The sequence below is a fragment of the Crocuta crocuta genome, unplaced genomic scaffold (assembly GCF_008692635.1).
Source record: "Crocuta crocuta isolate KB4526 unplaced genomic scaffold, BGI_CrCroc_1.0 scaffold180, whole genome shotgun sequence".
NCBI classification, from domain to species: Eukaryota; Metazoa; Chordata; class Mammalia; order Carnivora; family Hyaenidae; genus Crocuta; species Crocuta crocuta.
This window is the reverse complement of record NW_027527549.1, coordinates 6421562-6448232: the sequence shown is the minus strand read 5'-3', so window position 1 is coordinate 6448232 and position 26671 is coordinate 6421562. Positions and strand designations below refer to the sequence as shown.

At 42.4% G+C, this 26671-nt stretch overlaps 1 protein-coding gene and 1 long non-coding RNA gene across 6 annotated transcripts in view; one reads left to right on the top strand and one right to left on the bottom strand.

The window, feature by feature from the left end:
• Window positions 1–19337, top strand: part of LOC144234409 (uncharacterized) — a 35319-nt gene extending 15982 nt beyond the window's left edge. The window contains exons 3-5 of one of the 2 annotated variants that reach the window (XR_013335942.1): window positions 2757–2863; window positions 11336–11370; window positions 19312–19337. This is a non-coding gene — a long non-coding RNA (uncharacterized LOC144234409). Of the gene's footprint in view, window positions 1–2756; window positions 2864–3941; window positions 4005–11335; window positions 11371–19311 lie in introns of those variants that run through there. The other variant, XR_013335938.1, reaches the window with a different exon arrangement.
• LOC144234341 (myomegalin) overlaps window positions 1–26671 on the bottom strand; it is a 189231-nt gene that overhangs the window by 96387 nt on the left and 66173 nt on the right. For all 4 annotated transcript variants that reach the window (XM_077767682.1, XM_077767740.1, XM_077767733.1 and 1 more), the window contains exons 5-8: window positions 11149–11225; window positions 8228–8351; window positions 7870–8045; window positions 4250–4367 (exon numbers count right to left, since the gene is read on the bottom strand). In XM_077767682.1, coding sequence (XP_077623808.1) covers window positions 4250–4367; window positions 7870–8045; window positions 8228–8351; window positions 11149–11225 — 495 coding nt within the window. The remainder of the gene's footprint in view (window positions 1–4249; window positions 4368–7869; window positions 8046–8227; window positions 8352–11148; window positions 11226–26671) is intronic.

The following is a 26671-nucleotide window of genomic DNA, read 5'->3' as shown; positions in this document are numbered from 1 at the left end:
TCCTGGTCATCTGTGGGTTCCTTCAGCACTGTGCATGTATTTTTCTCTCTTCATATATCATCCTGTATTTTAATTCTTTATATGCCAGTGTCTTACTGGATTATAAACTCTTTGGAAGCTAAGCTCCCCAGACCAGCGGTTCTTACTGAGCAACTATACCACCTCCTAAAGTGCATTTTGCAAATTCATGGAAGTGCTCCTTGTTTTTATTGTCATCACAATGATGACTGGAGTAAGGGGTGCTAGACAGCCTACAATGGGTAGGACAAACCATTGTCCCAAATTCTGAATGGCATCTACCTACTTACTTACCTACCTATCTATTCGTATCTATCTATCTATCTATCTATCTATCTATCTATCTATCTATCTATCTATCATCTATCCATCCATCCATCCATCCAACCATCTGATTCCAGTTTATATGAAATGCATAAAACAAACAAATTCATGAAGGCAGAGAGTACAGTAGAGGTTATCGGGAACTGAGGGAGGGAAGAATGAGGAATTATTGTTTCATGGGTAGTTTCTCTTTTGCTCACTGAAAAATTCGGGAAATTTTGGTTCACTGATCTTTTGAGAGATGGTTTTGAATTTTGTCTGTAGATCTTTTTTCGATCCGCAGTACACCTGTGTACATTTGGGATACCAGCTCTTACAGAGTGGTGAATACTACATTCAAATTCTGACCTCACCACTTACTGCCTTAAAAACTTGGCTCAAGTCACTTCATCTAAATACTGGTTTCCCTACCTGCCGAGGGACCCCTATCTAATGTATTTCACAGGCTGTGGGCAGAGTTGGGAAAGCATGGCATGGTCAGTGCTCCACACAGTGCCTGGGGCAGGAGCAGGACTCTTCCCCACTCCTCTCTTCCTCCCTGGCTCATGGCATCACACTGCTTCATGGACACTCAGTAAAAGCTGCGTCTCTGGATGCCTGATCATTATACGAGTGGACCAGTGGCATTATCTCCATGGTCTCTGATGAACATGACTATTTTTAAAGAATATTTTCACTTGTGGGGACCTGGGTGGCTCAGTCGGTTGTGCATCTGACTTCTGATTCCAGCTCAGGTCATAATCTCACAGTTCGTGGGTTTGAGCCCCATGTCAGGCCCTGGGCTGATGCAGGTGCAGAGCCTCCTTGGGACACTCTCTGCCCCTACCCTGCTCATGCTCTGCCTCTCAAAATAAATAAACATTTACAAAAATATTTTCATTTGCAGTAAAGTTTTTTGTTTTCCAGTACCAACATGTTATTATTATGATTGGAGCAGGAACAGTATTAGCATTGTTAGTAGCTCTGTAGGATTAAAATATGAAGTTTTGTTTTGTGCTTTCATTACTCAATGATCTAAATGTTCCAGGGGACACTAGTGAGCTAATACAACGTCATATAATCCCCTGAACCTAGAACTGAGCTCTGCTATATATATATGTATAAACACAATGTTAATACACAATGAATTTTCCACAAATTAAACTACTTTATGAAAATTAAGAAAGCATTGGTTTTTGTTTTGTTGGAAATTTACCAAGAGTTTTCCACCTTGGCATTGTCACCCTCATGACTAATGGCATCACCAACCTGCCGTTTTTAAATTATCAACATAGCATGACTGTCCTAGACTACATTTGAGGCTGTAATGTTCACGGTGATTTGCCATATAGATATACGCACCTGATTATTTCTACAGGTCTTCTAATATAATTGTGTTCGTGAATTTCTATATTAAAATAAACATTTTATTATAAATTACTCTTTTTATGTCTCATATGTTAGTATACTTCACAGGATTGTTTTGAGGCTTAAATTGAGTAAATATATAAGGTATTTAGAGCAGCACCTGGAGTATAGAAAATGCTACATGTGAAGTTATTACTACTGAAAAGTTGTTGAATATTCATTGTAAATACTTTAAATTACACTAGGAATATATATTTAAGAAATCTTGTGAATTCACTTCTAGGTTTTATGTTATAATAATTAGAGCCACTTGAATATGACTAAATGGGCCCAAGATGTTATAGAAAGCGCTTCAATATTTCTTTTTGTCTCGGGGCGCCTGGGTGACTCAGTCAGTTAAGCGTCTGACTCTTGGTTTCAGCTCAGGTCATGATCTCACAGTCTGCAGGTTTGAGCCCTGCATGGGACTCTGGGCTGATAGCTCAGAGACTGCCTGGGAGTCTCTCTGTCTCTGCTCCTCCTCTGCTTACTGTCTCAAATAAATAAATAAGCTAAAAAAATTTAAGAAAAATATTTCTTTTTGCCTAGGAGATTAAAGTGAGATAGGATTCTCATTGTGACCAGTTTGCTCTGCACCATGGACATTCTGCTGTGGTCCCTCCTGGAGAGAAATAATAGGACCTGAGAGCTTTGAATATAGTCTTTGCCTATAAAGCAATCTTTCTAAAAAGAGACAATAAGCATGCTCTTAAATACAGAGAGCAATCTGGTGGTTGCCAGGGGAGGCTGGGGGACAGGAGTGGGTGGGGGAAACAGATAAAGGGGATTAAGAGCACACTTATCTTGACAAGCACTGAGAAATGTAGAGAATTGTTGAATCATTCTATTGTACACCTGAAACTAATATAACACTGTATGCTGATTATACTTGAATTAAAAAAAAAAGTCCTTTCAGAAACTTTCCATATATTTCAATATATATCTTGTGGGAAGCCTGCAGACTTTATCTTCCCCTCCTGTCTGCCAAATTACATGTATATACATCATCTCCTGAATTTGTTAACCAGAGCTTTCTAACCCAAATGGAGCCACAGTCCAAGAAGTTTACAAGTATGGCCAAGATAGTGATTTCTGCTGTTCTGGTGGCCTGAGCACCCGGACCAACCTCCTCCAGGTAAGAAGCTCTACCCACTTACCCCTGTACCTTACAAATATTACTGTTTTCTACTTGTGCTGGGACATGGGAAAGGTCGGGAAGTGCTTTAAACTACTTCTGATCACTGTTCTTTTTATCCTGATTCCAACCTCGGTATCTGTGAATCATAAATTAAACCCTACAGTCTGCTTGATCACTGGCCTAAGACTTATAAGAATATCCAGTAATTGCTTATGCTACTCGGGCACAGATATATTCTAGGGCTCTTTTAGGAAATAAAAAAGTTTAGAAAACTGAAAGTTGAATGGAAATGGGGAGTTCCCTCTGAGGCAACCTTCAAGAGCAACAATATAGACTAATACAATTATTTTTATCATAGTAAGAGTTCTTCACTATTAAAACCACATTATGCTGGGTTCCTGCGTGACTCAGTTGGTTAAGTGTCTGACTTCCACTCAGGTCATGATCTCACAGTTCATGGGTTTGAGCCCTGCATTGGGCTTTGTGCTGACCATTCAGAGCCTGGAGCCTGCTTCAGATTCTGTCTCCCTCCCTCTCTGGCCCTTGCCTGCTCCATCTCTGTCTCTGTCTCTCAAAAATAAATAAACATTAAAAAAAACACATTATGTGCACCTGAAACTAATATAACACTTAATGATACTGGAATTAAAAAGACCAACAAATAAAACCAAAATTAACTAAGAAAAAAAGCCTCACATTATACATTCTATATAATTATAAATCACTCAGCATGGTGGGCAAAATTCAAATGGGCCCAATGATTCCCACCCCCTGGTATCCTAAGATCGTTGTGTAATCCCAACCTCCTGAGTGCAGGTGAGATCTGCAATTTGTTTGTAAGGAATGGAACATGGCAAAGATGATGGACTATCCCCACATAGTTATGCTATGTTATGTAGCAAAAGTGAATGGATGTTGCATATGCAGTTAGTTAAGGTTCCTATTCAGTTTATTTTCAGTTAACCAAAAGGGATGTAACTGTGGGCCTGACCTAATCAGGTGAGCCTCTTAAAAGAATGCATAAAGGCGGGAGAAGCAACAGACCGCCTGTTTCTCTCTGTTGCTGCCTGTGAAGAAGCAGGCTGCCATGACTTACACAGCCACCCAGCGACGAATTCTCCCAATGGCCTGAGGGAACCCAGAAGCGGACGCTTCGCTAAGTGAACCTCCGGGTGAGAAGGCAGCCTGGCTACACCCTGACTCCAGACTTGTGAGACCCTGAGCAGAGCGCCCAGCCACTTCCTGGCCCACAAGAGGTATGGGACAGCGAATACATGGTGTGTTAGCCTGCTAGACTCGCAGGGATTTGCTCCCCAGCCATAGATAACCCAATGGATAACCAATACGGAAGCAAACCCCTCCGGAGGCTCACCCGCCCCTCACCTGCACTTCCACACTGGCTGGCGTGTCCAGGAGACGTAGCAGTTGCTGTTTCTCTTGTGAGAGCTGGTCTACAAGCTTCTCCTGGGCAGCCAGGCTCTGGCTCAGTTCTTCAATTCTTCTGGAGCAAAGAAAATGTAAGAATGACAATTATGGTCATGGTGCTATTACTGCCTCTAGTTCTCAGCCCACTACAAAGACAGCATGATCCAGTCCAGTAGGTTTCTACCTTTGGGGGTCACTGAACTCTGATAGGTGTCTTCAGAAAGCCATGTATGTATTCTCTGCCCCAATCCCTTCATGCATACACAAATGCCTTTCCACTTACATATTCACCAGGTTCATGGGCCTCCTGAAGCTGACCCGTAGATCTACAGATCATAGATGTGGAACTGTTGGAAGAAGGGCCCAGAAGTTGTGTTTCTGGTTGTTCCACTCAAGAAACAATTCCTGGATAGCCATTATGTAAACTCAGGACCCTTTGCCAAATACCTGGGAATATAAAGTTGGAAAAGACACAACCTCTGCTCTGTAGAAACTTAAATTCTTTTGGGGTGTGTGTGTGTGTGTGTGTGTGTGTGTGTGTGTGTGTGTGTGTCAGGGGCTTGGGGAGTGGGGAGACACAGCTACATAAACAAAGAACAGTAATAAAGTGTAAGAAGTGCTACCAAAACAGAGGTATCTATTGTATAGTCCTTTGAGTGCTGTCATGGAGCTATAGGAAGGAAGGTAAAGTGAGTCAAGGAATGAAGGCATAAAGATACAAGATAGAGGAAGAGTTGCTGGAACAAAGGCTTGGGGGGGGTGGTGTGGGGAAGAGGCGATAGCTTCTCTAGAAACAGGAAATTCAGACCAGGATTTCAGTTATCAGGCCATGCATGCTGTAAAGTATACAAACCACAGGTTCAAATCAACAGCTCTTCCTCATCTGCTCTGTACAAGGTGTAAACTGCTGTTTCCCTTAAGTCTGAGAGTACTAGAGATACCTGTCCTTAGAAAACATGCTGGTACTAAATGAAATGTTTCCAATTGTCATTATTATTCCCGTATAGGTGTGTAAGACAGTGAAAGTACCTTGGGAGGCAACTAGTTGGCAGAAAGGTGAGAGATACCAGAAAATCAAGTAGGGAACTCACAAACTGTAAATTAACTTAAAAATTATAAATTATGTATAAATTGTAAATTATAAATTACGAATATGAGGATTGACTAAAAATTTGTGGATGAAAAAGAACTTTTTGGAGGGGAGGGACAGAGGGAGAGAGGATCTTAAGCAAGTTCCACATGGAGTCTGATGCAGGGCTCAATCCTATGACCTGGGATCATGAACTGAGCCAAAATCAAGAGTCAGATGCTCAATTGACTACGCCACCCAGGTGCCTGGAGAAAGAACTTTAAAAACATCAGGTAAATGCAAGCTGTAATAGTAATTATGATGATGAATGTGGATTCCATATCAAATTTCCCATAGTATCTGTGCTAGAACATTTCTTTTTTTCTCAGGCCTCCAAAGTTATGTATTCCTTTGGCCCTTCGTCAATAGATGATCTATTCACTCAACTTTACAAAGTTGGTAAGGACAGCTGATATAAACTCCCTAATTTATTGGTTACATGTACATATGTTTTCTTTTGTTTGTTTAACAAGTGTTTATTGAGATATGGACATGCAACAAGGGCCTCAGAGAATCTAGCAGGAAAGATCTGGAAGCAAACATGCCACCACACTGGTAACTGTACGATAAGGGATGTGTATGTAAAACAAGGCAACGATCCAGGGACTTAATTCTGTTGGCACAAAATACAGAAGTGACAGCTGGCACCTTAGTGAGTTTTGAAGACTGAATAGGAGTTCACCAGGAAGGAAAAGATAGCAAGGGTTTCCCACAGAAGGAAAAGCATGAACAAAATTCTGGAGACCTGACATTGTACTGTTTGCTTCTGGAGGCAATGGGTAGATTTGGGGCTTAAGAGTCGAGCAATGCCTGCAGCCGTGTTACCAACTCTGTAAATGGCAGGTGTCTTCATTTATAAAGTGTAATAATCCCCACCTCATGGGGTTGTTGGAAGATATAACCAGCATTATAATACTCAGCGTGGCTGTAAGAGTCCAACAAACATTAGTCATTATTATTACTAGTCCTGCATCAGTGAAGTGTGAAGGGGTCATGGTGGGGGTTGAGTCTGGGAGAAATTGGAAGCAGATCATAAAAGGCTTTGATGGCCATGCTAAGGAGAATGGATCTTATCTCCTGAAGGTGTTGGAGGGCATTTTATATTGTTTTATTATTATTTTTTAAAGTTTGCTTGCTTATTTATTTATTTAGAGAGAGTGAGAGACAGAGAGAGAGAGCTGTCAGCATGGAGCCCAACTTTAGGGCTCCCTCCCACGAACTGTGAGATAATGATCTGAGCCAAAATCAAGAGTCAGACCCTTAACCGACTGAGCCACCCAGGTGCTCCCTGGTGTTGCAAAGCATTTTCAATGGCTCTGCAATGACATGATCATAGTATTACCATAGTATCATGCATCTAAGAGGCTAAATTATGTGCCAGTGTGATATTGTTGAATTTTCCACTTCAAAACTTCTCGGAATTGTTAGATTGCAATGAAACAGAGAGGGGCAGAACTGGAGGTAAAGAGATCACAAAGGAGCTGTGTATTAATTTAGGCATGGGTGACCTTAACAATTGCCCAATTACCTTTAGGAGGAAATTCAAGTTCCTTACGGCAGACAGAGCCAGCACAGTTCAACCCTATTCCCAGCTTACCTTTCACTAGTCTTTCCCAGACCCTCTGCCCTTAGTTACGTAGAGCTATTTGCTGGTCTTGACAGTATACCCTTCCCTGTGTCTCACTTGCAGTTTCTCCATCTGCACAGAATATTTCCCTTTCCCACCCACTTCCTATCTATTTCTTCGAACTCCTATTCATTCTTCAAAACCCAGCAAGGATTTCATCTCCTCCAGGAAACCTTCAATGGCACCTTGCTCTTATTAGTCCGGAATAGGTGACAATCTCTATGTCCCCAGAGCATCCCATGCTTCTTCTATCAGAGAACTTACTAAAATCATGTAACATGTGATACTCAAGTGATGAATCACTGGGTTCTACTCCTGAAGCCAAGACTACAATGTATGTTAACTAACTCGAGAATAAAATAGAAAGAAAGAAAGAAAGAAAGAAAGAAAGAAAGAAAGAAAGAAAGAAAGAAAAAGAAAGAAAGAAAATCACGTAACATGTTTCTTGATGAGAAGACTTGGGTCTTTCATCTCTGTATCCTTAGTGTTGAGGCCAGTGTCTGGCCTGTAGCAGGTGCTTAACAAGGAAGAAGTGAATCCATGTCTCTTGTTTGCCACCATTTGACCATTATTCTACTTACAGAACATTTGACCATTGTTCTACTTGGTCTCCTGACTGCTAAGAAATGAGTTCTGTTCATGGATACCATTGGAGTCTCAAGCCTAAAAAACAACCTTTGCTTGTGGGGGCATTAAAGCCTTGGGAATCATGAAGGTCTATCCTGCAAGACCTTAAAAGGGTACGGTGCAGCTGGTACATGCTCCTGTAGCCTCGCAATCAGGGGAAAGACAAGGGGCAAATAGGGTATCAAAGGCACCTACTTGTCCCGCTGGGCCAGGGCCTCAGTGTACTGGTCAGGATTGCCCCGGGCCATTGGTGCCTCCTCCCTGTCCTTGGTGACCCCCTTCAGCCTCTCCGAGAGCTCCAGGTTACACTCCTTCTCGGCTTCCACCAGAGCTGCCATCCGCGCGGCTTCATGCTTTGCTAGCCTGGATTCCTATGAAAAGCACGAAAAGGTGAAAGACTGCAAAGCCCCACCTAAGTTAGGAGCCCCAGACTGTGGACTCTTGACGAGTGGGAAGGAGAGCAGGGAGAGGAAAGGCGAATGCCAGGAGGCAGAGCAGTAGGGCAAGAGATGAAAGAGGCCCTGTGGGCATGGACGTCGGAAGCCCGGCTTACCTCCTGTAGAAGCTGGATCTTATTCTCCAGGAGCTCGTACACGTGCTCCGTCTCCTGCTGTCTCTCCTCAAACTGGCGCCGGAGCTCGGCTTCATTGTGGCTGTTGAGATTCTCCACGTCGGCCCTACAATCACGGAGCATTAGCCGGTCAGAGCTAGTCAGGTAATTTAGCAAGGGACCCGTTAAAGTTGTGGCAATAATTCAGAGTCACACTGAAATTAAGCACTGTTCCCTCCGCAATTATGTGTGGAACTGCTCTTTCCAACCTTTTCGGGTGCTCTTTCAGGAACACTCATTTTTTAAAATTATAATTTGCTTGCCAATCAGAATATACTTGACTTTCTAGAGGCTTCATTATAGCTATTGCTTCAAGAGGAGAATCTTTCATGGGGGTGGTGGGTAGTCATCAAATGGTTCAGAATTCAACATCCATGTTCATCTGTCCTTGGTCTCTTCCATTTAGACTGCTCTCCCAGAGTGCTTTGCTAATTCTCTGCCTTTCTTGCTATTTGAATTTAAAGTGTTCCTTCCACTTAGGTTGCTGGGACAGAATACCCATTTGGATGCAGCCCCAGAAATGCTCACCTCCTTTACAGTCATTAACCCACAGACCTTCCTAAATCTGGCCCACCGATCCAGAGTTCTATCCAGTTTTTCCATGGTCCCTTGCGGAGCACAGACATTTAATCTGTGGAAGCTCAGGGTTCTGGCCCAGTTTTACTTCTCTGATGTCCTTAGGAATGAATGTCCAGGCACTAGCATGTAGGGGGTAAGGTGTCACCAGCTTATTTATAGCTCACAACAGCTGCCCTTGGATATCTGAGGATTAACAATTTGGAGGCAGTATCAGGTGCCAAATGATCTTAATTCCGGTTTGGTTTTATTCCTGTTTTAAGCCATTTGTTGAGAACCATGGACCATCTTCGTGTTCTCAGGGCAGAGAACAATATTGAGCATTCATAGGTTCATGATCAATCAAAGCTGCTCCATCCAAGCCCAGTGATAATTTAATGTTTGGCTCAGAAGGTTGTGTCTCTGAAGACCAAAGGGGACTTTCCCAAAGATTATAGGATTCTTTGGTTGATAATGGACACTACTCGGCACCATCCCAGGGGCTATATTTATCTTGAGTTCCCATTTTATTATACAGATTTAGGGGAGTCGAGGGTCTTTGTTGTACAAGGGACACAACTCAAGAAAATAGCCCAAGACGTGTAAATATGCAGACCTCAAGAATCACCAGTTTTTACTTTGACTTCATATTCCTTGACAAATGCAATAGACAATAGTTAACTACAATATCTTGAGAATGGAAGTTATACATTTTCTGAGTAACTCAGCAAGGACTGCCTGATTTAATAGGCTACAGCTGTTGTAAAGTCACATGGGCCTTGAACTTGATGCCAGAAGGTATGGGCTCTGCCACTCATTTGAGAAGAGTTTATCGTACCTTAGTTTTCTCATTTCTAAAAATAGGATAATCCCACCTAATTAAAAGTTGAACTGACATAAAATATTTTTAAAAAGCATTACACAAAGGTAAGCATTTATTTCTCAATCATTGTATGCTTTCCTAAAATCTATTAAGCTTACTTAATGCCTTAGTAAGTCTTTAGTAATACTAGCATTGTGTGTATAATTGAGCCTGCCTTTGAGTATTCCGATCTTGCTGGATTGTCATCCTAAATATCAAGAAATATTGTAGAGACAAACAGAATGCCAGATCAGATTGAATGTATACTGATCCCAGGATGGATTCTAAAAATTATTTTGAAGAACAATTTTAACAATACTTGTTGAAAACAAAGGGTTAATTATTAAAACTATTGAACTATAAAAGTATCCATTTTAACAATACAAAAGTGGGGCGCCTGGGTGGCTTAGTCGGTTAAGCGTCCGACTTTCACTTAGGTCATGATCTCGCGATTCGTGGGTTCAAGCCCCGCGTCAGGCTCTGTGCTGACTGCCAGCTCAGAGCCTGGAGCCTATTTCAGAGTCTGTGTCTCCCTCTCTCTCTGACCCTCCCCTGCTCACGCTGTCTCTCTCTCTCTCCTAGAAATAAATTAAAAAAAACATTAAAAAAAAATACAAAAGTATATATAAAGAAAAAAACCTGACTTCTCCCCATCAAAAAACTCTGATCTCACTTCCCCAATACAAGTAATGTTAAAGAATTTGGTATATAACCCTCCAGTTTCTGTCTATGTATAATCAAGCAAACATATGTAGACACAAAGAAGACTGCCTTTGACAAAGGGCCTTATATCATCAAAATCACCCAGGACTTTTTCCCCTTCCTTAGTCGATCAGGGACTTTCCACCAAGAAAATCATACAGAGCTAAATCATTCTTTTAAATGACTGCATAATACTCCACAGTATGGTTCTAACAAAATGTCCTCAACCACTGCCCTGTTGATGGATAGCTGTTTCTCATTTTTTACCACTTATAAATAATGATGCAGTAAATATCCTTCATCTTTCATACTCCTGCTTTTATTTATGAAGGATAAATTCCTTCTAGAGATTATTTGGTCAAAGGAAGTGTGCATTCTTCACTTCATTGGCAGTGCCACATACCAAATATGCTGCCACAATTCAAGCTTTCACCAGCAGTGTATGCGAGGGCCCATTTCCTCCCAGATCTATGTCAGCCCGTGATGGTAATAGCAGATTGTTGAACAGAAAGTTTATAATATTAGGCCCGGTGAATTTCCAATCTACGCAAAGCCTGGCAGATTTAGTACATGAGAGAGCCAAAGAGAAAGCAAGCACACTGTTTCAGTTCCTCAACTGGACATAGTGTTCAAATGCCAGAGTTAAGGTGAAGGAATGTGGTTCCATATCTACTGTTCTCAGACTTTCAGACTTTCCAGACTCTGGGAAGGACCAACAGCTCAACTGGTTCAAACTGCAACTCACCATGTTTTATCTAGATGCTGTTTCTTGTCCTGGAGTTCTCGTTTCAGGCTCTCTACTTCAACCTTCAGCTCGATGTTCTGAAAAGCACACAGGCATTAATCATCGTTAACTGCCACAGATCCTCTATCCCGGAACCAGGCTCCTACTTGAGTCTTGCCTTGGTTCACAGCTTCTCATTTTATTCCAGCCCTCTTCACGGCCCATGACATAAAGGAGATTCAGGTGGGTCAGTACCCCAGTCAGGAATGAATGGACTCTACAGCTTTAGATTTCCCCAGAGCTGCTCATCATTCTCCCAACCCATTCATTACTTCTCCTGGTTGAGGAACACTGCCCAAGCCTGTTTGTTCTCTAAAGCACTGGACAACAGCGTGTATATTAAAATAATTTCTTCTTGAGGGACCTGGCTGGCTCACTTGGTAGAGTACACAACTTGTAACCTCAGGGTCAGGAGTTCAAGCCCCACATTGGGTGTGGAGTCTACTTTAAAAACATAATAATAATACAAAATATTTTTGTAAATAATGTGAATCTGTTTCTGAAAGCCAAATAGCTGCATATAGAATTATATTTAATATAAATGGGGATATAATTATTTAAAGAAGTTATGCTGTGGGGCACCTGGGTGGCTCAGCTGGTTAAGCGTCCAACTCTTGGTTTCAAGCTCAGTCATGATCTCGCGGTTTCATGAATTTGAGCCCTGCATCAGGCTCTGTGCTGACAGCAGGGAGCTTGCTTGGGATTCTCTCTCTCCCTCTTTCTCTCTGCCCCTCCCCTACTTATGCTGTCTCTCTCAAAAATAAATAAATAAACTTTAAAAAAAAAGGAAATTATGTTGTAAACATTTTTGAAAACAATACCCTGCCTCTATGGTTACACTGGATTTTCATAAATTGCATTCGCTTAAAAGTAGAGGGGAATATGCTGGTAGATCTATGAAGGGGATAATTAATTTCTGTTGAGGTGAAACAGCAATAAATCGTGACCTGACAAGCAGAAAAAGAAAATAAAAACATCCCAAGATAAGTAAAGTATGTCCGGAGATTTGGTGAAATGTCCATGGGCTGGAATCTGGGGAGGAGTGGGAAATGAGTACCGAACATAGTTGACAACTAGTTTGTGAAAGCAGTGCTAAGACTGAATAGTAGTCAGTAGACAACAAGAACTCCTTAGGAAGCCTTGGGCAAAATATTGCCATGATCATGTCGAGCGAGGAAGGAGTCTGGAGTAGACGCAAAGAAGATGAATGCGTCGGGAGTCAACTGTGTGGATTAAGGACAGGGACTGTTTGGCGCCAAAGTACAGGGAGAAAGACTCAAAAGGCATTTCCAAGGAAGAATCCATGAGGCTTTCCGGGTTTGTGAGACAGCAAGGAGCAGAGACAAGGCCGAGATTTCTAGCACATGGGTGGCAATGCATACTTGTAACTAAAATAGGGAACAGTAAAAGAGGAGCAGGTGTGTAGGGGAACCTCAAGAGGGGTCTAAAAATACTAGCCAGGGATTTACTTTATTAAAGCTTAGAGCTGAGTACAGAGATGAGTTACTCCTTCCCCTGAATACATAGTATTAAGCAGGGAGAACTTTATTAATACTACGTGCTAGACTTCATCCAATGCACCTCAGCTTTCCCACAGGTATACTGCGCTTGCTTTCTTTTTTAATGAAGACAGTAATGTCTATTCCACAGGGGACTTTGTGCAGATTCAAAGGGATAAGGTACATAATATACTTAGAATACCTAGAACTCTGCCTTGCACACAGCTTCCCAACAACCTTTGTTCCCTGGCTAACTAGTGCCAGTCAAGAGATCTCAGCCTCACCAGGAGAAGTATTTAAATCTGGAAGAAGAAAAAAATGGGATGTTAGCTGCACTGGAGTTAAAAGAAAAGAAAAAAGAAAAACAAATGGAGAATGCAAATTCTGTTGGCTCTATCTGTTCCAATCCTAGATAAGAAAATGGAGGCAATATTTGAATTAATTTGGCAAAAGATTCCAGGTCCCTCATTTTAAAGACCAGGAAATTGAAACTCAAAGGGTTCCTCTAAGATAAAAATAATCAGGTCCAGCACTCCATTTTTGCTCCAGCATTTCAGCCAAAGACCAGTTCAGGAAGCACAACCAAGTTGATTTAGTAGAATGTGGTAAATTATAGAATTAGGGAATGTGCTACATTAGGCAGTCAGTATAGTGGTCAAGAGCATAGGCCTTGAAGGTGATGAGGGCTTGGCAAGTCACCTGCTCTCTCTTAAAGCCTCAACCTCCTCATCTATCAAGGGGGGGATCAAAATGGCACCCATCTAAGTAGGATGTTAAGAAGATTAAGTGAAATAATGCACAAAATGTACACGCTGTGATACAAAGCATTCAAAAAATGTTAGCTATAATTAACTATAAAAAACAAAATTTTCCCTCTCTGACTAAGATAGCTGAAGTTCTCAACCAATCACATGTTGAACTAATGTTCTGTCATAGAAAGGAAAGAAAATTATTACACTGAAGGTAGGATGTCCCAGACACCTGCACACAAATACACCCCCAATCTGAACAGTCTTCACATGACCATTACCCTTCTGAGGTAAGTAGAAAAGAGAAATGAAAAGGAGGGAAAGAAAGAAAAGAATAAAGAGGAAAGACAAAAAATAGAACTACTTCTCTAGGCTTTAGCATTATGTCTACTCAACTAGATAGTAAAATTTATGAGGCTCACACAGATCTACTAAAATAGTTTCATCTCCACAAGATTGGATCCTAAGTCTTATGATCAGTTATTCTAGTGGATCAAAGCACTTTCACAGCTGTTACAACATCGACCACATGGAAATGCAAGTGCACGCTAATTTCCAGCATTACAATTCAACCCTTCTTCTGTAACCTCTTTCTACAGAAAACATCACTGCCTAGTTTATCACATTTATGCATTCTCCACTAGTAAATATTCATATGTAAATTGTCAAATTCTAAGTACAGCTGGAGTGGATCCCACATTAACTGCATCTGCTTATTTTACCACCAAATCTTGTCAGCTCTTTGTCAAGATAACTGAGGAAATTTTTGTATTCAAAAAAGAAAGGGGTGGCTGGCGCGGGGGTGGGTGGAAGAGAGAGCCTCTTTTTTCACATGTCCGCAGAGGAGTATTCACCATCTAACACAAGGGAAAGTGTCAGTGATGAAGCTAAAATTAAATGATGAGAAACAGAAATACAATAAACTTTCATTATAATGAAACCTATATTACCTAGAGCTTGAGAAATGGGCTAATGATGAGTTTATAGATTAACCGTGTCTGTGTAGGCATCTTGTTTTGTTTTGGGAAAAATCACTTGACCAGAGTCTTAACCACAATTCGTGTTAAACACAGGATTCTCCTGAAGTCATTTCCACCCTGGTGTTTACTGCAAAGTTCAACACACAACTGGGTAAAAAGCAACCATCAGAAACCAATTACCTGACTCCTCTCCAAGGCTACAGTTTTAACTCTACAAATTGACCCACTGCTCACAGAATTCCCAACGTGACTATCCCTTCTAAAAACAGTAAGATTTTCAACTTCTTGCCCCAACAGAAGCTATGACACAGTGAATTCTAAAATACCACTTAAAAATGAGAAATGGTTTTGCCTGACCAATTAAAAAAAAATCTTAACCCAAAGTATATCAATCCTCTCAGAGTTAGAGGAGTAGCATTATTACCAAATATATTAACTAGGTTAATAGTTTGTACACTGTCTTTCACCGGTCACTTTTAGAAGTGGGAAAGGGAGAAGTTTAAATTGAAAAAGCGGGGTCACAGCCAGGCAGTGTTAACAGGGCTGCCCTGACTCTTGTAGGCTCCTCTCCTCCACACTTAACACACTCTTAGTGTGGAAAGGGACTTGAAAGTTCTCATGGGGAATAATGAAGTTGTCCAACATGCATTTCTCTTAGTATGCTTGCAATCCAGCTGACGAGAGAAGAGAAAAATTCAGTACTTTTAATATTAATTAATTTAATTCTAAAGGTATTTACTAGGGATGTGGGTGGTAGATGGGCTAGTGATATAGGCATTGAAGAGGGCACTTGGGATGAGCCCTGGGTGTTGTACGTAAGCAATGAATCACTGAATTCTATTCCTAAAACCAATATTGCACTGTATGTTGGCTAACTGAAATTTATTAAAATAAATAAGCAAAGAAAGAAAGAAAGAAAAAAGGAAAGAAAGAAAGAAAGAGGTTTGCTAAAAATACTAAGATACTACAGGTGATCACTGATGAGGAAGTTCAGATATGACCTAACCCAGGGAAGACTTAATGGGTGAGTAACATATAGAAGGGTGAAGGTCACTGTAGATGAGGAAATATGATATGAAGATAGAAATTGCTACATAATCCAAATGTACACGTGCCACTCAGTAGCTCACTTATTTCAAACATAAATATTTGATATAGCAAAATTCTAGAATAACTAAACATTTCCATCAATTGATGAATAGATGAATAAAATGTGGCATACCCATGCGGTGGAATGTTATTTGGACATAAAAAGGAATGATACATACTACGACATGGATGATTGAAAACGATATGCTCGGTGAAAGTCGTCAGTCATAAAGAACATAATTTTGTTTGTATGAAATGTCCAGAACAGCCAAACACACAGAGAACTAAAGAATACTGATGGAGGGAGGTAGACTGGGGGTCAGAGGAGGGGAAAGAGGAGACAAAGGCATTGGAGAGAGTGATGGTTAATGAATTGCAGTTTTTTCATGAATGATGAAAATACTCTAAATTTTTTTTAATGTTTTTATTTTATTTCTAGGAGAGAGAGAGAGAGACAGCGTGAGCAGGGGAGGGTCAGAGAGAGAGGGAGTGACAGACTCTGAAACAGGCTCCAGGCTCTGAGCTGGCAGTCAGCACAGAGCCCGATGCGGGGCTCGAACCCACGAACCGCGAGATCATGACCTAAGAGAAAGTCGGACGCTCAACCGACTAAGCCACCCAGGCGCCCCTTGATGAAAATATTCTAAAATTGATTGCTATGATATTTGCACGACTCTGCACAGTATAGAAACACTGATGTGTAACTGAATTATATACACTTTAAATGGGTGAGTTGTAATGGTATGTGAATTTTATCTCTATTAAATTGCTATAAAAATGGTTCAAAAAGCCCTAGGAAGTTATAATAATTATAATTAAATGATAACAATTGCCAACAGCTTATTGCACATGCACTTAGAACAGTATGTAGCATATAGGAACATCATTACTATATCTAAATTACAAAGCAAAACTATACATGGTCTTCAAGCTTCTCTAACAAGGATTAGCACTGGGTATTTCAAAACCTCTTTGTAATCTTGGTTTCACCTGGTTACCGCCCTGTGAGGTATTCCTTCCTTCCCACTGGGATCAGAGTAAATAGTCTCATTACTGGTCTCCCCAAACTCAGTCTCTTCACCATTTAAATTCTTCCCAAAGCGTATTTCTCATTAATTTACTCCCTTCGCTAAAAAAGCTTTTAATGGTTTGTAACCGCACAGCAATTAAATTTTACACAACTGAGCCTGATAACAGAATATCTTCCAAATCCGCCCTCAGCCTACCTGTCTATCTTCTCCTATCACACTTCCTCCACCTGACTGGGCCTCCCACGTATGCCCTACGCTTTCTCAGTGCCCCGTCTCTGTGCTTCCTTCAGCTTCTTTCTTAAGTGCCATGTCCCTTGTGAAACCTTACTTTACTCCCCGTCAAAAGTCCTTTCTTTATTTCTTTAAGTTTATTTATTTACTTTGAGAGGGTGTGCGTGTGTGTGAGAGAGTGAGGGGAGGGGCAGAAAGGAAGGGAGAGAGAATCCCAAGCAGGTTCCACACTGCCGGTGCAGAGTCCTGGGATCACGACCCGAGCCGAAATCAAGAGCTGGATGCCTAACTGATGGAGCCACCCAGGCACCCCAAAAGTCATTACTTCTGATGTCACATCATTCTTTGTATTTCAACAAGGGCACACTATAAAATGCTTTGTAAATCTACACATCTTATGTATCTGCCCTCCAGACAGAGAAAAATGACGGTGCTTGGAACTAGCCGGGTGTGCTCTTTGCTAGCTTTTGCCTTCAGCTTCATGATGGTGGGAGAGGGGCTTTAGGGCAGGCACACCTAGAGTGCCACCAGAAAGCTGAGTGACTTTTTCTGTGTAAGTTCCTTAGCCTCTTAGAACCTAATTTCCTCAGGGATAAAATGAGGTGAGAAAAATTATCTTGAGGGGCGTAGTGAGTGATAAATGAAATAACCTAAGTAAAGTACCCCACACGTTGTCTGATTCACAAAACTCCCAGAGCTTTGCACTTGGATGCGTAGTAAACACACTGAATATGTAAACATTATCTAAAAGGTATATTATTAGCTCGTTAGAGACAAAAGGTTACTAAAACTGAGACGTAAAAAAGAGAAAGAATTCTGAATCCTGCTTAGGATTCCAGCCTCCCCTTCTTCCTCCATCCTCCCCACAAAAGGGCCAACCATTCTACTCCTGTGCACTACACCAAGACTCAAGAGATACAAAGTAAGCTCTTAAAATGGACATTTGAAAGGGAAAATTGACCATGGACCAAGTATTAGGTAATATTAAGGAACTACTTTTAAGCTTTTTGGGTACAATAATAGTGTTTACGTTATGTTTAAAAACACGTATAGGAGGATTAGGAGGAACTTGACGGAGGAACAAGGGGGAGAAGAAGGGCAGAAATGGTGGAGGAAAGGGAGAGAAGCAAACCATGAGAGACTCTTGAATGCTGACAAAAACTGAGGACTGATGGATGTGGGGGGAGGGGGGGATGGGCATGTAGGAGGACACTTGTGGGGATGAGCACTGAGTGTTATGTGGAAACTAATTTGACAATAAACTATTAAAAAAAAAAAGAATAATGTGGAATACTCACATCAAAAAAAAAAAAACCCACAAAGCCCTCATGTGTTCGAGGTAAATTCTAATGTCTTTCCAGACACATTTTGAGGATGTCTGAGAGCTGCCATAAGGAGGGGGGCACAGAGCCAGCAGAGCCTTGGTGCCTACTGAAGCCGGGTGGCGGGTACGTGGGTCCCCAGGACATGGGATGGGTACATAAGATGTTCTCTTCATCTTTGTACATGTTCAAAATTTTTTATAATGAAAAGTCAAAAGGGGCAATTTCAACAGGAAAGGTAAAATGTTCATATTCTTTTTTGATTGTTGAATTTTGAGCTCTGGCATTACTAAGGTCACTGGGAACAAAGAGCATTTGGCCCCCAGGTGAAACAGATCAAAGTAGGTTAACTTCCAGTTATAAAATGAGTCATAGAGAGGAAAAGTACAGCATGGAGAACACAGTCAATAATATTGTAATAACGTTGTTCAATGACAAGTGCTGACTACACTCACTGTGCTGAGCACTGACTAATGTATGGACTTGCTGAATCAATGTGTTGTACATCTGAAACTAATATAACAGTGTATGTTAATTGTACTTCAATAAAAAAATGAAATTACCTCCCTCTAAGTTCAGGACCAGGATGCCATCAGTCACTCCCCAGCAGCCATTTTTCCTGATAACCAGAATTCTGAGTGACAGGAGCCTATGGCAAGATAGTCTCCAAGACTCCTTCAGCCTCTGCTGGTACCGCTCTGCTCTCCTCTAAACCAAGAGTTTCCGCTGATGGAGAAATCACTCCCACGTGCGTCCTTGGGAGTCATCAAGTCTCTACCAGAGCTGCTCTCGGCCTGTGATGGCTTCCCCCCTCTTTGTAAACCTGTCCCTTTTTTTTTTTTAAATATTTATTTATTTTTGAGACACAGAGAGACAGAGCATGAGCACGGGAGGGGCAGAGAGAGAGGGAGACACAGGATCCGAAACAGGCTCTGAGCTGTCAGCACAGAGCCCGATGCGGGGCTCGAACCCACAAACCGTGAGATCATGACCTGAGCCGAAGTAGGATGCCCAACCGACTGAGCCAACCAGGCACCCCTGTAAACCTGTTCTTCAACACTGTTGGACAGCTTTCCCTCCTCCAGGAGACGGTCTCCAATTCCCCGTCAGAATTCCTTTCTCTCCATTCCCGCTAGTTTATCACTAAGGTGACTATAATTTAACACCCATACCGAGACTCTTCTGAAGATGAAAATATTATATTTAAACCATAATTACACCAGGACAACAGGCAACAGCGAGAGTACCCTGTATACCAGGCCACGTGGTCATCTGAAGCCTGTCGTCTCCAGCACAGTGTTCACCTTACCCTGCCTTGATGAGTTATTTAAAATGTCCAGCTCCTCCTCTCGATTTTGATGCCTAGAAAAGTACTTTGCTCTCAGTAGCTCAACTACTGACAATAAACAGTTTATCACCCGCCTTGAACTGCTACCTCACATTTTTGTTTCTGTATGTAACTTCAGGCAAGCATGTGGGTGTTTCAAATAATCTTCGAGCACCTTGAGGACAGATTATACCTTATTTTGCATCTCTCACAGTTTACTGCTGGGGTAAGAGCAGACACTTAAAATAAGAGGCTTGACAGCACACTAGCATGCATTGGCGATAAAATCAGCAAGTACAGTATGCCCTGGAGATGAAAAGTTGCCAGAACCAAAGTTCCTCCCATTGCAGTTTTTGACCTCAAGAAGGTCTCAGTGTAGTAAGCGGTGAACTGGGGTCGGTGCATGAAGGAAACGGGTATCGCACCTTTGCAAGACAGCAGGTTACAAGCCAGAGAGGAGAACAGCCTTCCATAAAAGAATCTTTGTTTGAGACAAAAGTAAGAATAGCCAACTCTCACTTCAAAGTAATTCTATAAAGTAAAAGAATTCAAGAAGAAATAGGTTAGTTGGAGGAAGAGTCTCAAAATCTTGTGAGCAGACCCTCTTATAATTTGTGATTATTCAAAGTGAAAACTAATTCTCAGTGGGTGAGTTTTATTTTAAAATATTTTTTTGAATCATCCCCCTTCTAGGAAAAGTGGAGTTCATAAATATTTTTATTGCATGGAGAGTTAAATTTCTTTTCTGGACCTCTCTGAAACCACTGGGGCAAAGCCACAGATCTATAAAACAGGGTGAAGTATTGAGTATTTTCTAAAATTTTTGAATGTTTATTTTTTGAGAGAGAGAGAGAGAGAGGCAGGCAGAGAGAGAGGGAGACAGGGGATCTGAAGCAGAGTCTGTGCAGACAGTAGAGAGCCCGATGCGATGCAGGGCTCAAGCTCACAAACTGTGAGATCATGACCTGAGCTGAAGTCGGATGCTCAATCGACTGAGCCACCCAGATTGTGTGTTTTCATAAGGGGTTCTGTGTGTTCTGAGTAAGGGACAAACAGCTGGTCCCTACTCAATCCCTAGAAACAAATTTTAGTAGCTTCCAAGTGAGTTCTTTTGTAGATGAAATTTCTTTCCATTCACCCAGTTTTAAAGCAAAACTCAAACTCTAGTGGGTCTAAGTACTAGGCTCTGTCATTAAGTAACTGTGTGATCTTGCACGAGTCACACCTAAAGCTTTCTGTTTTTACACAAAGAGCCTCTTGCTCTTGTCCATAAGAATTATAATACAGCTTGCATCGCTCATCTCAGTTGATGTGAGACACCTACCTAGAAAATGTTCAAATTCACAACAGTAAAGTCCTTAGACCCCAGGGTGGAGGAGAGACTTTATCCAGAGTCCAGCCCCTGCCTTTCTACAGATTCCAGGTTCACTGTCATCCACTAGCACAGCTAAGCCCCAAATTAGACACACAGGTTGCCCCGACATGTGACAAGTGTCCTTCATTGTCAGGGACAGGACAGTGAGGCAGTGTCCTCAGCCTCAGTAACCAGAAGACGGCAAGGCCAGGGCACTCTTCTGCCAGAGACACCTTAGTGTCAGTCCTCCAAAGCGATGGAAAAAACCAAGTGGAAAAGTTTCAGTTTATACAATACAAAATACAAGGATCTGCATCCAAATACAAAACTCCACTATTCAGGCCACTCAAGCCCTACCCATGTCAGTCCTTAGCAGGGGCCTGAAAACAACACCATTTCCTTCCTAGCCAGTGCACTTTGCTTAGACAAACACAGACATCCATATCTGAGTAGGCACTTAGGCCATGGGTGGGTCCTCGGGTATTTGGACAGACGCAGCCAGGGCTCACGTGTTGGGGGGCGGGGAGAGAAAGAGAGACAGAAAGACAGAGATAGAAAGGGTGCCCACTGGGCAGAGGACAGGGTAGCTGACTTGTGAGCTTTGTTTATTTGTATTTTCATTTAATATTTACTGAGCATCTACTTTGGATGGTTAAGGCACTCTAATGGGCACTAGAAAGAACAAGGCAGGGGCAATCACAGTCCTCAGGGAATTCATAGCCTATGGTGGCAATTAACCCAATGATTATAATAGACTGTGATAAACAGAGGGGACTGAGGGGCAACTAGCTGGCTCAGTTGGAACAGGCAACTCTTAATCCTGGGGTTGTGAATTTGGGCCCCACGTTGGGTGCAGAGATTTACTTAAATGTGAATTCTAAGGGATGCCTGGCTGGCTCAATCAGTTAAGCATTCAACTCTTGATTTCAGCTCAGGTCATGAGCTCATGGTTGGTGGGATAGAGCCCCACGCCAGGCTCTGCACTGGCAGTACGGAGCCTGCTTGGGATTCTCTCTCTCTCTCTCTCTCTCTCTCTTTGCATCTCCCCCACGCACGCACATGTGCATACTCTCTCTCAAAATAAATATTTGAAAAAATGCAATCTTAAAAACAACAACAACAACAACAGAGGAGACCTAGCATTGGATAGGTGAATGGAAATGCATGCAGATAGAGGTATAAATAGCGGCAGATATGCAAATCCTGTAACCCCCAGCTTTAGCCTCCAAAGAAACATTCCTAAACTCAGCTCAGACATGTCATAACTTGGGTTGCTCTTTTCAGCTCCCTCATTCTAATCTTTCAGGGAGGAGGGCTACAAATCTGAAACTACACAGCTGCCAAGGGAAAAGAAAGGACTTGGTACTTAGGGTAGTGGTTATGGTACAATGCAATGTATGTAGAGGCCACTTTTAGGCAAACAGAATTGAGCAGTGGAATGCAGAAAGGGCCCACAGCGACCACCCGGCTGAATGCAGGCTGGCCCATCAGGTGACCCACCTCAAAGTATCCACAGGTCCTAACTGACCCATGGGCTACTTACAACCAGGCACGGCTACCAAACAAGGGAGCATTCCATACATTGCCACAACTCATCTTCTCCCTTTATTTATTTTTTTGAGAGAGAGAGAGCAAGAATGCAAGTGGTAGAAGGAGAGAGAGGGAATGAGAGGGAAAGGGAGATAGGGAGAGAGAATGATCCCAAGCAGGCTCCATACCTAGCATGGAGCTGGATGCAGAGCCTGACATGGGGATTCATCCCATGACCATGAGATCACAACATGAGTGGAAATCAAGAGTTGGATGCTCAATTGACTGAGCAGGCAGGTGCCCCCCATCTTCCCCCTTTAAAAACAGCCCCCACCCACTGCCTGGGTGCAGACAGCCTCTCCTCTGCTGTCCTGTCCACCGCCACTCCCTTGAGGTGTATTCAGGAAAATTCTATCACCTCTGTTCTGCCTCAGGTGAATGCTTTCACCACTTGTGCCACTGGCTTCCACTCAATTGTTACCCCATGTTTGGGGGCCCCATATGATAAGGAGAGACACCCCATTTAGACACCACAGTGTAGACTCTTGAACTAAACTGGCCTGGGTTCAAATACGAACTCTCTAACATTCTGTTAGATTGAATCACACAACAGTGCAAATAGTCAACCATTTTTTATAGTTTCACGTTCATCTTCTGAATTCTAGACATAAAACACATAACCTAAGTTTTAGTTGCTTCAGGTACTAATACCTGAATACTAATATTGTAGGGATATTGCAAAATTAAATGAAAAATGTAAGTGAAAATACCTGACATTATTTTTTAAATGTTTTTATTTATTTTTGAGAAAAAACAGGTGCACGAGTGGGTGAAGGGCAGGGTCAGGGTGGGCCTGACAGAGGGTCTGAGGCAGGCTCTGCGCTGACAGCAGAAGAGACCCATGCGGGGCTCAAACTCACGAACCATGAGATCATGACCTGAGCCAAAGTCAGATGTTTAATGGACTAAGCCACCCCAAAATATCTGATATCATATAGGTGTTCAATAAACATTAGTTTCCCCAAAAGTTGTAAGGCACCTAAAACAGGAAGGAGACAGAGTTCTTTTTGGCCAAGCCTGAGTTTAGGAACCCAAGAAAAGATAGATGAAAATGAAGTGTCTGGATGTTGATGGTGAGGGAGCTGGTGGGGGACAGGGAGTCCGTGAGAAATCAGTGTACCTTCTACTCACTTTTGCTGTGCACCTAAAACTGCACTAAATGATAAAGTCTATTTAAAAATATGGGAGGAAATATGAGAGGTGTCTTGGGCTTGTTTTATTTAGACTCTGAGCTCAGAGGGCCCAATATACACACAGCCTTGGTGTTCACACTGATCTGTAACTTAAACCCTTCTCAGCCACCCTGTAAAAATCTTGGTGGGGTCCCAGAAGCCTCTGTTGATCTGGCCCAACTGAGCGCCCAAGTGAGGAAATATACACATAAATACCAATGATCTCAGTGATCCTCTCCCCTGCCCAGCACATTCCTTAACAGGACGAATCTCTGTCCCTTGGCTGGAGCCACTCTGTTCACAAACAGGCCTGGCTGGGCTTAATTTAGCAAAGTGCAGGCCTCCTGGGAAAGCCAGGGGTGAGGCTCGGGGCCTCACAATCACCAGGACACCTTGGGTGGAGACAGGAACCCGGCTCCGCCGAAGGGGCTGCAAGGGGTACTCAGAACGACTTGTTTCCTTCCACTGTTTAGGAACTGGAGCTCAGGGGAACTGTCTTGAGCTTTGTTTTGACTTCTCTTTGGGCAGCAGGTATAGAATTGGGGTAAGTAAAAATTTACTATGGGGTTAAAAGTATAAAAACTATATTAATTTTTCTATAGATAAACTGGTGCAGAGGAAACCTATGGCCTAATAAATATTTTAAAGTTATCCATGGCAGGGGCACCTGGGTGGCTCGGTTGGCTAAGCATCCGACTTTGGCTCGGGTCATGATCTCAGGTTGTGAGTTTGAGCCACACGTCGAGCTCTGTGCTGACAGCTCAGAGCCTGGAGCCTGCTTCGGATTCTGGGTCTCCCTCTCTCTCTGCCCCTCCCCTGCTCTCACTCTCTCTCTCCCTCAAAATAAATAAACATTAAAAAAGATTAAAGTTGTCTGTGGCCATCCAACATGATCTGACATTCATGCTCAAATTCAGCTCTCAGTTTCTGGATTGTCACTTGCTTTGATCTATTCTCCCAAAAAAAGATGAAGCCCCTCATTGGTATTCTGCAAAGTCCAGGATGAAGTCCATTGTTCAAACTGAAGCTGGCCCTACACACTGGGATGGAAGTTCTAACACCTGGCAGTCACTCCTCCGTTGGAAGTTGAGCTGTGTTCTGAAGCCAGACACTGTGTTCAGGCAACTCTCCTGAAGTTACACATCCGCTTGGTACCAGGGATAGCACTTGGGACTGTAGACTCCAAGGTGTGTCATCCAGGATGGCAACCATGAGCCTCATGCACCTACTGAATACCTAGGAAAGGACTAGTCCACGGTGAGATGTGCTGTAAGGATTTCCAAGACGTCATGTGCACTGGGCTGCGACAACTAACCACAACTGCAGAATACATAAGATCTCAGTAATTTTAAAATACTGATTTCATATTGAAATGATAATATTTTAGGAGCACTTGGGTGGCTCATTGGTTGAGTGTCTGACTTCAGCTCAGGTCATGATCTCACCATTCATGGGTTCAAGCCCCACGTCTGGCTCCATGCTGACAGCTCAGAGCCTGTAGCCTGCTTTGGATTCTGTGTCTCCCTCTCTCTTTGCCCCTCCCCCGCTCATGCTCGGTCTCTCTCAAAAATGAATAATGTTAAAAATTAAAAAAAAAGAAATGATAATATTTTAAATATATTAACATTAATTTCATGTCTTTCTTTTTACTCTTTTTTTATAGTGCGGCCACTAAAAAACTTTAAAGTTTTTTTTTTTTAATGTTTGTTTATTTTTGAGAGGGAGGGAGACAGAGCGGGAGCAGGGGAGGGGCAGAGAAAAATGGAGACACAGAATCCAAAGCAGGTTCTAGGCTCTGAGCTGTCAGCACAGAGTCTGATGCAGGGCTCAAACTCACGAACTGCGAGATCATGACCTGAACTGAAGTTGGACGCTTAAGTGACTGAGCCAGTCAGGCGCCCCTAGAAAACTTTAAAGTACATCTTATCTTTCCATGTGTACATTTCTTATCTCCTTCTAAATTATAAGCACTTTGTGGGTTGGATAGATCTCAAACTTCCTCTGCAGCCTAAACATAATCTTCAACAGCGCTGAGCCTGTAATAGAAACGGAGAAAGTTTGCAGATTGACTGCAAACACCTAGTAATGTCAGATCACCCATATCTGAGCCTCTGTGTCCTTGTATCTAAAATGTGGGTGGTAAGCAATAGCGCTGCTAGGAATTTACCCAAGGGATACAGAAATGCTGAGGCATAGGAGCACATGTACCCCAATGTTCATAGCAGCACTCTCCACAATAGCTAAAACATGGAAAGAGCCTAAGTGTCCATCAACGGACGAATGGATCAAGAAGATGTGGTTTATCTATACCATGGAATACTACATGGCAATGAGAAACAATGAAATCTGGCCATGTGTAGCAACATGAATGGACCTTGAGGGTGTTATGCTGAGCGAAATAAGTCAGGCAGAGAAGGACAAATATCATATGTTTGCACGTATAGGAGGATTAGGAGGAACTTGATGGAGGAACAAGGGGGAGAAGAAGGGGGGAAATGGTGGGGGAAAGGGAGAGAGGCAAACCATGAGAGACTCTTGAATGCTGACAAAAACTGAGGACTGATGGATGTGGGGGGGAGGGGGGATGGGCATGGAGGAGGGCACTTGTGGGGATAAGCACTGAGTGTTATGTGGAAACTAATTTGACAATAAACTATTTGTAAAAAAAAAATAAAATGTGGGTGGTAGAGATGTGGGGATGAGAACCTGAGCAGGAACAGGGGATGGGGAAGGGGAGGCATGGGGGAGGACAAATAGGGAGACATCTGTGGTTCACATTACAATTCTGTGGGACAGAGCTGCTCTCTAAGTTGTTAGGTAAAAGATGTACTAGATTGAAGTACGCTGCATGAAGGCACACTCTGAGCTGCGTCCCAGTTAATTCTGTGGTATAAGAGCACCTCTCAGAGTCTTTATGGGGTTATGGCATTCATCAACCGACAAAATACACAAGAGACTCCAGCTAACGACAGGGGAAGCAAAACCATCTACGAGGTGATTACAGCCGACACCAGGCGACTAAACCAAAGTCAGATCACTTTCTACCCAAGCTACATTCAGACAGTAAACTGCATGCCTCAGGAAGGCAGGGACCCCGTTTCTTCTCACCATTGTGTCCTCATTTCTGGCACAGTGCCCAT